Source organism: Rhipicephalus microplus, chromosome 10, assembly GCF_043290135.1.
Source record: "Rhipicephalus microplus isolate Deutch F79 chromosome 10, USDA_Rmic, whole genome shotgun sequence".
NCBI lineage: Eukaryota > Metazoa > Arthropoda > Arachnida > Ixodida > Ixodidae > Rhipicephalus > Rhipicephalus microplus.
In genome coordinates, this window is record NC_134709.1 from 12,105,490 (window position 1) to 12,119,042 (window position 13,553).

At 42.6% G+C, this 13,553-nt stretch overlaps 1 protein-coding gene across 2 annotated transcripts; it reads right to left on the reverse strand.

The window, feature by feature from the left end:
* Positions 1–1,091: 1,091 nt before the first annotated feature.
* Positions 1,092–12,665, reverse strand: AMPKalpha (AMP-activated protein kinase alpha subunit). 2 transcript variants are annotated; one of them, XM_037431905.2, is made up of 15 exons: positions 12,400–12,665; positions 11,737–11,878; positions 11,552–11,645; positions 10,684–10,828; positions 10,452–10,539; positions 10,117–10,186; positions 9,369–9,417; positions 7,787–7,892; positions 6,711–6,816; positions 5,130–5,312; positions 3,697–3,811; positions 3,502–3,572; positions 2,391–2,456; positions 2,225–2,324; positions 1,092–1,627 (listed from the first exon to the last, which is right to left on the reverse strand). In XM_037431905.2, the coding sequence occupies exons 1-15, from the start codon at positions 12,497–12,499 to the stop codon at positions 1,539–1,541; spliced, it is 1,524 nt and encodes a 507-aa protein (XP_037287802.2). In that variant the 5' UTR covers positions 12,500–12,665; the 3' UTR covers positions 1,092–1,538. The 2 variants fall into 2 exon arrangements, with proteins under 2 accessions (XP_037287802.2, XP_037287803.2); XM_037431906.2 differs by having other exon boundaries at positions 11,587–11,645; positions 12,400–12,598.
* Between the last annotated feature and the right edge of the window lie 888 nt (positions 12,666–13,553).

Here is a 13,553-nt window from a genome sequence, read left to right on the forward strand (position 1 = left end):
GGAATACGGGACATGCTGAAACTCCCTATTAACAAAACGATAGACTGTTAACAAAGTATAACATAAAAAGTAGGTTTCAAGGCCAACAAATGTGTGCCTACTAGAAGTGGCTATATGTATAAGGATACATAGATGTAACGACCGATGCTTTCCATCTTCACGCAAGCTTCACTCCTAGCACCCATGGTGAAATTTACATCTAAACATATCTAGCAGAGGCTTCAAATGTGCAGCCTGCAACATTCAGGTATTCCACTGTCCATACAGAGATGGCTAGTTTCTCCCTAAGTAGACCACTGGAAAGCAACAGAAACACATGATCCTACGTTCTTCCTCTCGGCCTGTCCAACATGGCACGATCAAGTACAGTATGTGTCAAGGGTTTCAAAGCAACATTTCAAGGCTACTGTAACATGCCCAGTGTTTTAGAGATCGAAGCCCACACAGTTTTGCACAAAATCTCCCTCGTGAATGCACTCTTTGATTGCCAAATGAGTGAATCTTGCCCAATGTAATAGCCTCCAAGGATGGAGCGATACCCCACCAAAAATATCCTCTCATGCAAGATATCTGTGGTGAATGGAGACCAAGGAGGGAGGAGCATAGTTGCTCAAGAACCTCTGGGGCTTTGGTTCAGAATTCAACACGGGCCACAACAGAAATGATTCCACAATAGTTCATGCACACCGGTGGCTGCAAAACTTTTGATGCAGACTGTAGGTAAGCAGTTTGCCAAGAACGGTTGATTTAGGAAATACTAGATTTGGCTAGTGTGCCACTTAAGGCTTCCTTGCCTTTTTTGCAGGAGTGTAGTTGGTGCTCACATTAAAAAGATGTGAAAAAGGAAGGTGTTAGAAAAATAAGCAGATGCATGAGCGAGTACCTTCCGACTACTGCTTCAGGACGTGTTGCAGCGCATTGAGTTTATGTACTAGTATCTTCACTGCTGTAAATTAAAAATAAGAACAGAGATGGATCCAACTTTTGCAAATCGGGAGTGTGATCCGGACACTGGTTACACCAAAGCAACCAATCATTGAATGGGTTGCCTTCCCGACTTGCAAAGCTAGATCTAGGGACCGTTCCACCACTCCTTAATAGTGGACTTTATTCACAAAAGAAGCCTGCTCATTTACATGTGACACACATTCTGTGCTGCATAGTATGTTTTGCCTAAAAAAAAGTTCGAAAAAACAAAAAAAGATGCATGAGCATGTATCGGGCTTCAACAACCATACACTAAACTTCCTTATTTCACATAACTCATCTGCCTCAACTGACCTGCTTGACATTCTGAGCATGGCAAGTAAGTGTGCTTCATGGCACTTGAAAACGGCTCTCGACAATCGAGCACGTTAAGACCTACATTGGCACCACAAAGAAATTTAGTTTGAATGTTAGCTGCACCTCTCACACTGTCGGCACCACCAGCAAAAATGGCACACTAGCCCAATCTTGCCAACACGACACTAATGGGGTGACATTTAATGTGAAGGAGGCTGTAACTGTGGGCACTCCAACTTGTAGCGGCAGACTGCTCAGCGTGCCAGTTGAGTGATGAGTGCGGCGCACATTTCGAAGAACTCCATCGTGTTGTGGATCTGGTTGTAGCTTGTCTCAGCAACGCCTGGGGGAAAAAAATGCCTAGATGAGAAATATGCAACATTTGGCAGAAACAGTGCTGCAGATGTTGAGCAGTACCATTCGCTACAATTCCATAGTTTAATAATATACTAGCTTGCCGGCCGAGTTGGTTCATGCTATTTGTAAGAGGAACCAACGGAAAATAAATACAGTGCAGAACAAAAGAAGTGCTGGACTTACCACTGAACGTTTACTGAAGGTTGCCCACAGACACAAACCACTAGCACATGCTTGTTCAAGTGTATGGGCCATGAAACATTTGTGTTTCATGCAAATGTGTTACTTATACCACATTGACACGTTTAGTGTCGTTGCACTGATAGGTGAGAAACTTTGGCATGGCTCAGATCGCTTAGTATTTAGGCATGAGCTGGTGGTTCCAGTGTGTTGGTGAGTGGGCTTTCTCCAATAAACATTTAGTTGCAAGTCCAGCTCTTGTCCTTGTCTGGTTGTCCTTTTTTTTCTGTCTTCGTTTTCTTCGCTGGTTTCCTCTTCCGAATTCTGCACTTTGTTAACAATTGTGAACATTCCTCTATTTTGGAAATACTATGTGTCAAAAACCCTTTGAGCTGGAACTCACTTGGGTCTTGTGGCACAGCCTCTTCATTGGCAGGAAGGGACTTAAAATCCAGGAGAAAGCTCTTGTACTCCACCTGATACAGCTGCAGGCTCATCTTCACCTACAGTCAGAACAGTATGGTCAACTTCTAGCCTGACGGAGCCAACGGCAGCCAAACGTTTCTTACCGGGCGCCCTTTAGTGGGGTTTTTTCGACGAGCACGAACATGAAATGGGTTAACCACTTTCCACTCCTGCATAAAAAGAAACAAAGAATAAAAAAACTAATTATTAGTAACAGTAGATGCGACAAAGCATAGGGAGAGACCACAATGACGTTGGGACACCACGGGTTATGGATTGACTAGGTTTATCAGATCCAATTTCAGCACGCTGCCTGTGGAGTTGTGTTAAAAGTTTTGTTCCAAAATAAGCATCTGCCTATGAGAAGCAGTTAAAAAAAAAGAAAGGCGAACCTTGAATTAAGCCCTAAGCTGCTCAAGCTTTGAAGCAGGAAAACTATGTTTCAGAAGACTAATCTGGTTGCTTCTAGGTTGTTTTTAGGCCTTAGCTAAGTGATGCAGGGTTGTTTCTTTGTTCCCAGTACAGACAGGTTTGAGTTCAACTGCACAGACATGAGGCGGAGGTCCAAACCCCAGAGACAGAAACTCGCGCTGAAACCAAGCATCTGCACCTCATAATCTACGGGCACGTTGTCTTGGTGTAGGCCTTCCATTGCTTCACGGGTCTTCCCGCTGATGCCATTGCCTTGCCCTAGTGTTAGGTTAACCATTGCCTTCTTTTGTGATATATTTATCAACCTCGATACGACATAAATGTTACAGCAGCTTAACATCATTTTAACAGCTTCACTTTAAAAAAAATTTCTGTCGTCTGGTATCACTGACACTTCTACGAAGTGCCTTGTAGTGGTGTTGACCCACCGTGATAGCCCCGCATGTAAGGTGTTACGTCCCTAGGCTTACGGGTGTAGGTTCTCGCTGTGATGGCCAAGTTTCAATGAGGGGCTTGCAGGACTGTATGCCGCATTCTTTATAGAGACTATATCTCTGAGTGTTGGAAAAGCTCTTTAGCATTTGAAAATCACACAAGCTGCATGCAGTAACCGGGGTGCTGTGAAATATAAGGGCTTCATGGCATTTTCCAGCATTCATGTCACGAAGCGTGCTGTAGAACCCTGCAACTTATAGCATTTCGACTTACTTTCTGCCTTTCTGATAACCTGTTCAAACAAATATGCAACGAGTCACCGACACACAACAGCAGACTGTGACTTACGAAATCGAGAGCCTTCATGGCTCGGTAGACTTCGTTCATGATGTCGTGTGGCTTGCTCTGTGATCGAATGCCTGTGAAACGAGATACAAGCAAGGTGTGACTCTTATTGGAGCAACTCTTGTTTTCTTGAGAATTCAATTGGCACTTTATTGCTTAATTGAGAAAAGAACTGATTACCAAGGAGGTGAAACTCACCTAGATGCCACTTTGCCCTCTTCATTGGGGTGCCTTTGCGATCCGCTCCATTGCCTCCGCTGAGCATCCTTTGTCGGCTCCCCAACCGCTCTGGATGTGGCCTCTGTGGGCTTTGCTGCACAGAAGCACATCGCACCGACATTTATTATGATTTATTTCAGATACTTCAAGGTCCAAGGGCATTGCAGAAAGTAGTGGGATAAAAAAGCGAAAACAAAATGAACCAAGAGCGCTCACAAAAGGCATGCTTTACACTAGCTTTCAAACTGTTGGTGTTCATTATGAGTGTGACAGATGTTCAAAAGTGAATCGATTTCAAGCATAATTGGTGAGACAGGGACGTTAACATCATTGGTGAGGGGATGAAGTATTTATGGGGTAGTACTACAATGCATAGAGTTTCCTAAATATACACTGGAGGAAACTCTGGCAATAGTGTCTATGAGAGCTGCAACACACAACGCTTCAGTGAGAATGCGAATTATTGGTAGTACATGGATTTGCGTAGTCTTCATACCTTATGTTCCTTCTGGATTCGCGTGGCTTAAAGCTATTTGTTACGAAACAACAATCGGCAAATGTTCGGCAGTTACACTTCAACACCTTCACCTTTTAGGATCATGATAAAATCAACTGACAAAGTTCAAAGCGGTTTGTTCTTTCATTCGAAATAAAACCAAAACACAGCAGTAAACGAAGCCACAAGAGCGATTTGCCGCCCGCAAATACGAAGACTAGGCAAATCCATGCCATGCCATAATTTCCATGGTCGCTGAATGATCACAGCACTAGAGTTCCTTCTAGTTAATTTTAAGAAACTGTATGCTGCAATGCACAATATATTTGTGAGGGCCAAGCAAGTGTAACGTTAGACTAGACCGAAAGAGTACAGGTCCTTTAAACATACACTGAAGGCAGCACTTTCATTGAAGTAAGTTGACCTCAATGACCACTATACTGTGAAGAGCATAATATCATAAAATGATACTAAAATGGGCATATAAAAACAAAAAAACAATGAGTAAAATACATTTAGAGCGCAGGAATATTGCCGGCCTAAACATACACTTTTAACAAAACTTCCTATGTCAGAGCTGAAACATCAACTTTATTATATAATACCGTATATAGGTACAGTTTGTCACCTTCTTTCATGATGTTCTTACTTGTGATCTAGTGCTGTTCCATTGACTACAATTCAAAGTAGTAGTGCACAAACACAGAGCTGTGCCTGCATTTTCATTTACGGGGGTGTGACAGCTGTGCGTACGGTGCATTTTTGATACAATACTGCTTTAATACGTCAAGCTGCTCCAAAACAGCCTCGAAAGCAAGAATTTTGATGCCACCAGCATCTTTGGTGGGGGGAAAAAGGTTGCGTTGACTATATGGTTTTTAAGACGCATTTCAAGGGCTTCCAGAAGGCAACTCACATCAAGCAGGGCTGCCGTGGGCGGTGGGCTGGAAGCCAGGTAGAAGTCCTTGATCTCCAGCTTGGCCGTCTCGTCCTCGATGCGTTTGTTGTCCACCACCAGGTTGTAAGCAATGGCCAACTGGTCGTGTGGGTTGCCACTCAGCAGCGCACTGTGCAGCTCTTTCTCTTGCACCCCAAACTTCTGCGCTCGCACAGTGTCATCGTGGAATGGAGAAACATGAACTCGTAACAATGGGAACAGCAAACACACAGAAATCTATCGCACTCGTCTTATGACAAACATAGACAACATTACTACGGGCAATGAGAGAAGCTGAAACGCACATTCCAACTAGTATTTCCAGACAACACTTTTCTACACTGGATATAAAGTTTATTTCTTTTATGTGTGCATTCCACTTCCCATGAGCTTATGTTAGCACCGATATACAGCACATACATTAGTTTCTTTTTTCTGTTCTTTCATTTGAGACATTTTACACATTAATACATGCCTTTAAAATACATCCATAAGTGAGAAGAGAAAGCATAAAAAGAGCTTCCCATAATGTCAAGCCCACTGCATTTCAGAATAATTTTTTAATTGCTGAAGAAAGCAACAGGTATGTCCTTTGTTTAGCAACTAGAGCACTAGCCTGTCACTGAAACCAGACGAGCCCATGTGGCTTGCTTTCAGAGCCTTCCGCTCCCCTTTCAGGAGGTGCCATTTTGACACCTTTTGTTTCCCCCATAGACCCTTGCATTTCTTCTCTTATGACATACATACTAAAGTCGCTCATTGAATATGTGAGTGGTTTTAGTTGAGGGCTCGGGACTAGTCTTGACCACTGAAGGCCTTTTAACACACACAGAAATCTTGGAGTGAAAGCTTGCTACAAAAATGCAGCCATTGCGGCTGGAAGCAGAACTGTAGACCCTATGCTTTTTAGGAGGACATCATAGCCATTGATCGTGGTCTTTACTCTCAGGCCCACATGTAACATAAAACTGGCTTGGCAAATAACTACATTAACTGCCAAGGGCAGCCAGAACCAGGGCAAGAAAACAAGATAACCAAAGAAGAACCCGAGGCACTGAGAATTGAATGAGATGTCACATGATCAGGATGAAAAAAAAAATCTACTTCAACACTACAAACTGGAGTGACGGGTGTACCCTCCACCCCATCCAAGACTAACCAAAGAAGAGAGCGTGATTTTCAGACCCCTACAAAGCAACACTTACATACATGGCATATTAATGGACCGCCTCTACCCAACGACACATGGCTACATGTGCCCGCTCTGCAGCATACCAGACACCCTGGCGCACTTGCTCCTGGAATGCCAGTGCCATGCAAACCACGACGTGCAACTGGAGTGGGACCAAGCCGCAAGAATAAACGACGACCACCTAATGAAAACGTGGGAGGCCAAGCTCGTCCTCGAGGATCTGGAAGACTAGCGACAACTCGACGCCAGGGCCAAGAGGGCAGTCGAAGCCAGAGGGTTCCTGGACTAGGGAACCCTTTCACCTTAGGGTGACACTGGGCCTCGCTCGGAACACTGTTTCTAAATAAACGGTTATTTCTCTCTCTTACCTCACAAACAACCTTCACAGCATCCATGTCAATTATAGAAGCATCGTTGTCATTGGGTAGTGGGAAAAGGTAGGCAGGCAAATCCTTCTTGAACCACTCATGGTTTCTGAAAAAAAAAAAAGAAAAGAAATCTGTAAAAAATGATGGCCTCGAAACTTGTGCATAGCACTTATCACCACCTGTTCTAGTTCCAGTGACAAAACACACACAACAAGTGATCACATGTGTAAATTGACATCAATCTTGGAAGAAAAAAGTCAAGTAAAGTTGACAAACGTATCAAACGTTTTTTGAACAGGCAAAGAGCGGGCATGCAACTGTTCTTGTGATTTGTGGGGAAAGCTGGAATGAGAATAATATGAGGTTTTCGATCCGTATCTAAAGTTTGGGCCCATCAGCCATTGTGCATAGAGAGGAAAGTAAATTACTAGTATACGAAAGAACGCATGTTGCTTCAAATGAGCAAAGATCTTTCGGCGCACCATTTTTCAGACTCCATGTTCATATGGTTGATTGGGCGAGTTGGCGATACATGACTGTTTTGAAATGACAGCGCACTACTTAGACACGGACAGAAAGACAGGGACAAGACGCGGACAAGCGTCCACGTCTAAGTAGTGCGCTCTCATTTCAAAACAATACATGTTCAACTTCAGATGTCACCCACACTGTATTTTACTGAAAGTGAAATGGTGTCACGGCTAGAGTAAATGTGCACACACACATCAGCACACGTGTCCTGCTGCTTTTCAATGTAGCAATTAGTCGGTAGAAATTATGCATCAAGAATAAGCACTGGCACATAAGGAATGTGTCCAAGATCTGCACAATTTACTCATTTAAGCTCCTAAAAGTTACAGAGGTGTTTTTATGATGTTGAATAAGTATGTTACAAAACCAAGAACACGTCTTATCAAGCATGTATATTATTAATGTTTTTATGAATCATGCGTGTTTTTGACACAAAAAAAAATAATTGAAAACTTGCAAGGAGCTTTTTCCGAAACAATGTGCTGCTACCAATCACTAGTGCCAAGTTTTAATTCAACTATTACTGGCATGCAAGCAAGCCTCACTTGATGTCCTCCATGGTTGCTCGCTTCATAGGATCCACTTGCAGGCAATGGATAAGAAGGCTGACAACCGATTTGTTGAGGTAATCCGGAATAGGGAAGATGCCAGCTGCAGATATGCGCAGCAGTCAGGTCACCAATGTAAACGAATTACGCTAGGGAACTGAAGAGGCATCAGAGATACCTATCTTAACTGAGTGCGCGAGAAAATATGAAGTACAAAAGGGAGACACCTGGACACAGCGCACACGTTCAGGTGTCCCTTTTGCACTTCAAATTTTTTCGCGAACACAGATAAGATGAATCACCAACTCTCGCAGCGATCCGTGCTTCTCAAGAGATACCTAATAGATATTTATGGCCCTGCTAAAGACCATGGATGTTCCTGCTGTTAAAAGTCTGTTAAGAGCAATAGAGCTTCTGTGGATCAAATGAAAGACATCTAATATTGGAATGCAGATGCCGTCTTTTACTTTCAAGCATAATGCAGAATAAGCAGCAATCCCTGTTATTAAAGAAAATAGTGGCCTAAGCAAGTTAATGCATGCTTAATATCAAATCAACGGTAGAAAATAAGTAAACAACATTACTAAAAGACACAACCAAGTGTTTAGCTAGACCTCAACACAACAAATTAATGGATATAATCAAATAAATTTAGAATTGTTCTTGCTAATGTCAGTGCATGACAAACATACACTTATTATGAAGATATAATGAAATATGATGTGACTTGTAATAGATGTTTTTAAAGCACATAAGTGCCACTAACGAGCGCTCTCGAAAAAAAAAATTTTACGCAGCAGCAGCCATTGCGACGAGCGTCCGGGCCTCACGCTCTAGCTTTTCATTTGTGCTGTGCCAGGACATCTTAGACACAGTGAATTTGGCAAGGTGTGACATATCCCTGTGTGATTCAATCACAAACTTTAGCGCTTAGCTGCGAGGGCCTCTTGACGATTTCCAACTTTTCCACTGTTGAACCAGCTCAGCAGCGACACCTTTTAAAATATATTATTATTTTTGTTGGTGCCAGTATGCATTACAGCAAAAATAAATAAACAAAAAAATCTAGGCATCCCAGAACTAGCAATATCCTGAAACCTCGATATAACAAATTATTAGTTATAATGAAGTGAGGAATATTTTTGTCATAGATACAGTGTTACAAATATACATTTATAAAAAATTTCTCGATATGACAAAGTATTTTCGCGGAAGATGTGACTTTGTTATGAGGTCTGAGTGTAGTAGTTTAAGATTTTCTTGTACTAAATGCATGACTTCCTAAATGAAAGACGTCACTTATTGCCAAACAGTTATGTCCGTCATAGTAAAGAAAGGATTAGTGAAACTCTAGCTAAGTGCTACAATGTCCCGCACAAGTAAATGTGCTCCTTGCATAATCCAGCTGATGCGTTAGAATGAAATAATCAAATATTTTTGTACATCATCAATAGCCTAAAAAAAATTTATGATGGCATTTGTCTTTGCTCATATGTGCAGTTTTAACATATCACATTTCCCAGACCTGAACATTAGTATGACAATGACAAGAAGCTAATTAAAGAGATTGAGAACTTACATTTGATTTTGCGGAACAATGTTGGGACATGCTCATCATCGAATGGAAGCTGCAAAGCAATGATACAATCACAAGGTGAGTGTGAACCATAAACATTATAAACAAAGCATAGAATATTTGGCCCAGGTTTCTTAGAACAGGCAAGAATACAAAGAAATGCACAGTAGCTGATTTCAATACAAATTGATTTTTTTATATTCTTCCAAACTATACTAACAGAAAGTGGCTTGATAAATGTGCTCATTATTGTCATCATATTACATTTCCACCACAGGATTAATCTCGACTTGCCTTGTCTCGCACAAGGTAACAAAGCTATGGCTGGAGACTTTCTTATCTCATCAAACCGCATAGTTTCCTGCCATTCTTGACCGTCCTTCCATTCCACTGAGAAGCATTCTAATTGCAATGTACTATCAATAATCTGTCCTATGCATTGCCTGGCTTACCCAGCGTTATGATTCTCTCTTCATGTATGTAAGTCAAAATACGAGATAGTACAGTTCACTCACCACACCAGACTACTGCCGTCCATTGTCTTTTGCTACATCTATAGCTCATGCTTTCTTTGGCTTATGTGTAAAAGGTGAAACAAATCAGTTTGCAAATCTTTTGTGACAGTACAAAACATCATCTTGGACCATGAATGTCAAGCTCAATTAATATCCACAAAAGAAAAAGACAATGAAAATTGCACTTTTAAAATAAGAGGCTCATTTGCATGACACACCAAGGCTAAAATACCTACCGTTCCACAGAGAAGAGCATAGAGTATGACACCACAGCTCCAAATGTCAACTTCGGGCCCTGCATAGAGCCTGCAACAGAAAGTGTGACGTAACACCGGCCCAACATGGATGCAACAATGGCGTGAAATGCTGTATGGCTTAAACTTATTGCCATTCACCTGATAACAGTTTAGGGTTTAGTCAACAGTTACAGTAGCACATATTAACAAAGCTCTATTCTAATTGAGAATACTTAGCATGAAGTATGCATCTGGTTACCAATGTGCATTATGAATGAAAATGCAAGATTCAGATTTTAAGGGTGTGCACTGAATGCTTAGAAGAAATGACATACTTTCCAGATATAACTTCAGGTGCAGCATAATTTGGGGATCCACAGCTCGTTCTCAGAAATTCACCGTCCATCATCATGTTGGAGAGCCCTTGAGATGGTGGGAATACAAGGTGTCAGTCGATGTACGAAGCACCCCAAATGCGAGCATTGACAAAAGCTTTCAGTGCAGAATAGTTTCATGCAGAAAATTCGGTACTGCATTACGCCCCTTTGGAGCACGAGCGAGACTCACCGAAATCTGCTATCTTGACATTGAGATTTTGGTCGAGGAGAAGGTTTTCAGGCTTCAAGTCGCGGTGCACGACCATGTGACGGTGACAGTATGCCACGCCTGAGATTATTTGTTGGAAGAACCGACGTGCATCTGACTCTTTGAGCTGGAACAGAATTGATGCATTAGCACAACTTAAAACGTACAGCTATGATGGCAATGAGTCAGTTCAGTGTGTCTTAAACCAACTTTGTGCACGTACTTCACTTGCATTGCATGCAAACTACTTTGTTTGAATACAAAGCGAAGTGCATCAACATGGATAGGAAACAGTTCTTTATATCACACCACAAATCACTGATTTGATTTCAGTTATCTTTACAATACCACAGTTATGTAAAGCGATCATGCATAACTTTCTGGCAAACAAATTGTTTATTTAGAAGAAATATAAACCTCTATAGGAAAAAACAGTGTGACAATCCTGTGATGATACATTATCACACAGAGACAAGTGCTGATATCTGCACGTTGTAGTGCTCGTTCAAAACAAAAATTTGTAAAGCAAAGCTCAGCTTATGCCTTGGTTAGACCTGAGTACAGAGGCTGATTGCCTACAACTTTAGGAAACACCTGGAAATCTGCTTCAAGATGATGGCTTGTTTTTGTTGTGATCTCTGTCATATATGCTATGATGCACTGAAGATATAGAAATACATGCCATACTTCAATTAAACTTACGCAGCCTTCTTGTACAGATCATCACACATAAACACATCTTTACTGACCGTCATTCCTTGTATTTCGAATTGATGAGACTGTTCAGTGATGTAATGAGCTATTCAATTGAATTGGTTTCAGATGCCCACTTGCACTCGTCGTTCCTTACCTTTCCATGTTTGACAATGTAATCAAAAAGTTCACCTCCAGACACATATTCCATGATCATGAAGATGTCAGTAGGGGTACTGATAACTTGATACCTAAGAAACAAGAGGCGATGAATATACACACCTCCACGCAGCATGGGATATATACATGGCTCATTTGCCTCCACGATCAAGCATCACTTACAACTTTATGATGTGCGGGTGCCTAAAGAGCTTGAGGTTTTGTATTTCACGTCTGATCTTTCCGACGACATCGAGATTCTTGATCTTCTGTCGGTTGAGAATTTTCACAGCCACCTTGTGTCCGGTCAACTGGTGACATGCCGCTGTAGGGACAAAAGAAATAATGCGGCTGTTTCACCAGGCACGCCATTTCACCATGCACAGTGTTATCAAGAAAGCCGACAACAGCAGGAGGAAAATCATTCGGGGACCATCACTGACTTCGCCAACCTGTCTCGCAAATCGAACCTACCGTCCCCAAGCTAACAATGGGCTTAATAAACAAATATCAATGGGCTTAATAAACATATATGTTGGGACGTTTAAGAGTAGCAATTACGGGCCATCCGTGTCAAGTTTCCAATATTTCGAACGCCGGACATGACTGTTTTATTAGAGCAAATAGTAAAGATCACCAGCGCATATTTTCGAGAAACTAAACCGGCGAAAAGTACAACGGTTCAGAAAGCTTGTTGTCGACGTGCATTTTGAGCTTGCTGCATTCTCACGCATTCGGTAATTTTCCGCGGACGAGCCAGTGCACTACGCAGCGCACGGACCAAGTTGACGCGGAGGCACAAACGATCGCCACCGCAACGCAAGCCGTACTGAAAGATGCACTCACTTTTAACCTTGCCAAACGTGCCGACTCCGAGCGTTTCTCCCAAGATATAGTGTCCTATTTTGACGAGCGGCTGCCCTTGAGGTTGCGATTTGTCCGCCATTTTTTTCTCAGCAGTCAGGATCAAAACACATGTTTTTCGATCTCGTGCGAAAACTCGCGTCGTTGGCTCGCGACGAGAACTCGGCTTACGTCGGCGCGCAATTTGCACGCAACGCGATTTCCCCTAAACATGAGATCAATCTCGGGCTGAAAGCTGTAGCTGTGGCACGCCTGGATCACCGATAACTCAAGAAAAATCTTCCGATGTGTTTACCACTATTTTATAAACAGCTGTTTTCTCTTTAAGTCGGTGCCGCCATCCGTCGGTCGCGTAGCGTACCATTCCTGAAAGGTCGGCTTTAACATGTGGCGCCGCCTTTACGTATAACCGTGAACTTCACTACTTCCCCGAGGCATAGCCTCCTCTATAACTTTGTGCCCGAGCGGTCGGTCCCTCAGCGCCGTCCCCCGAGCTATTATGGGATGCGAGCGCTCCTGGCGGAGCGCCGAGGCGCAAAACGAGAGAATGGATGGCAGCTATGGAGAAAAAACCGGCTTTGAGTAACTACCGAAAGGGCAAAAATGAAATAAGGAGGGAGGCATTTTACGATAATTCAAGGGGAAGCGCTTTACTGTTTGAAGCGAGATCGGGTTGCCTTAGAACGCGTAGTTATAAAGCAAGATTCAGTAAAGAAGAAGAACAATGCACATGCTGCGGGAAAGATAAGGAAACGGCGGAGCATGTTCTGATTGAATGTGGAGATATCCACCCAGGTGTACTCCTGTATCCGTCAACTGAGCTCGTAATGGTTCTAAATTCTCTAAAGAATTACGCGGAAGTTTTCCTCGCAAGAGCGAGAAAGATGAATCAGCCACTGAAGGCTGCCGTTGACAACGCCGCGCAAATACTACAGAAACGTGACAAACTCAAGTGCTCGACCCCGGGACATCATAAAAAACTTTTGGAGGTTGTGCTCGTGAAGTTTCTCCGCCCACTTTTTCTGAACTTCGCGACGAGTGTGACTGACAAACACGACTTGGCAAAAGATTTTCATGTCAAACCATTGTCTCGAAAAGTGCTCAAGCTTTGAGCGCGAAATCAAATAACAAAGCTC

Excerpts from the sequence above, each read along its gene's own strand:
- AMPKalpha (XM_037431905.2), bottom strand. The coding sequence starts at position 12,499 with ATGGCGGACAAATCGCAACCTCAAGGGCAGCCGCTCGTCAAAATAGGA. Across the intron at positions 2,457-3,501 it reads CCATGAAGGCTCTCGATTTC|GAGTGGAAAGTGGTTAACCC; the intron begins GTAAGTCACAGT and ends CTTTTTATGCAG. Across the intron at positions 1,628-2,224 it reads GGCTGTGCCACAAGACCCAA|GCGTTGCTGAGACAAGCTAC; the intron begins GTGAGTTCCAGC and ends TTTTTCCCCCAG.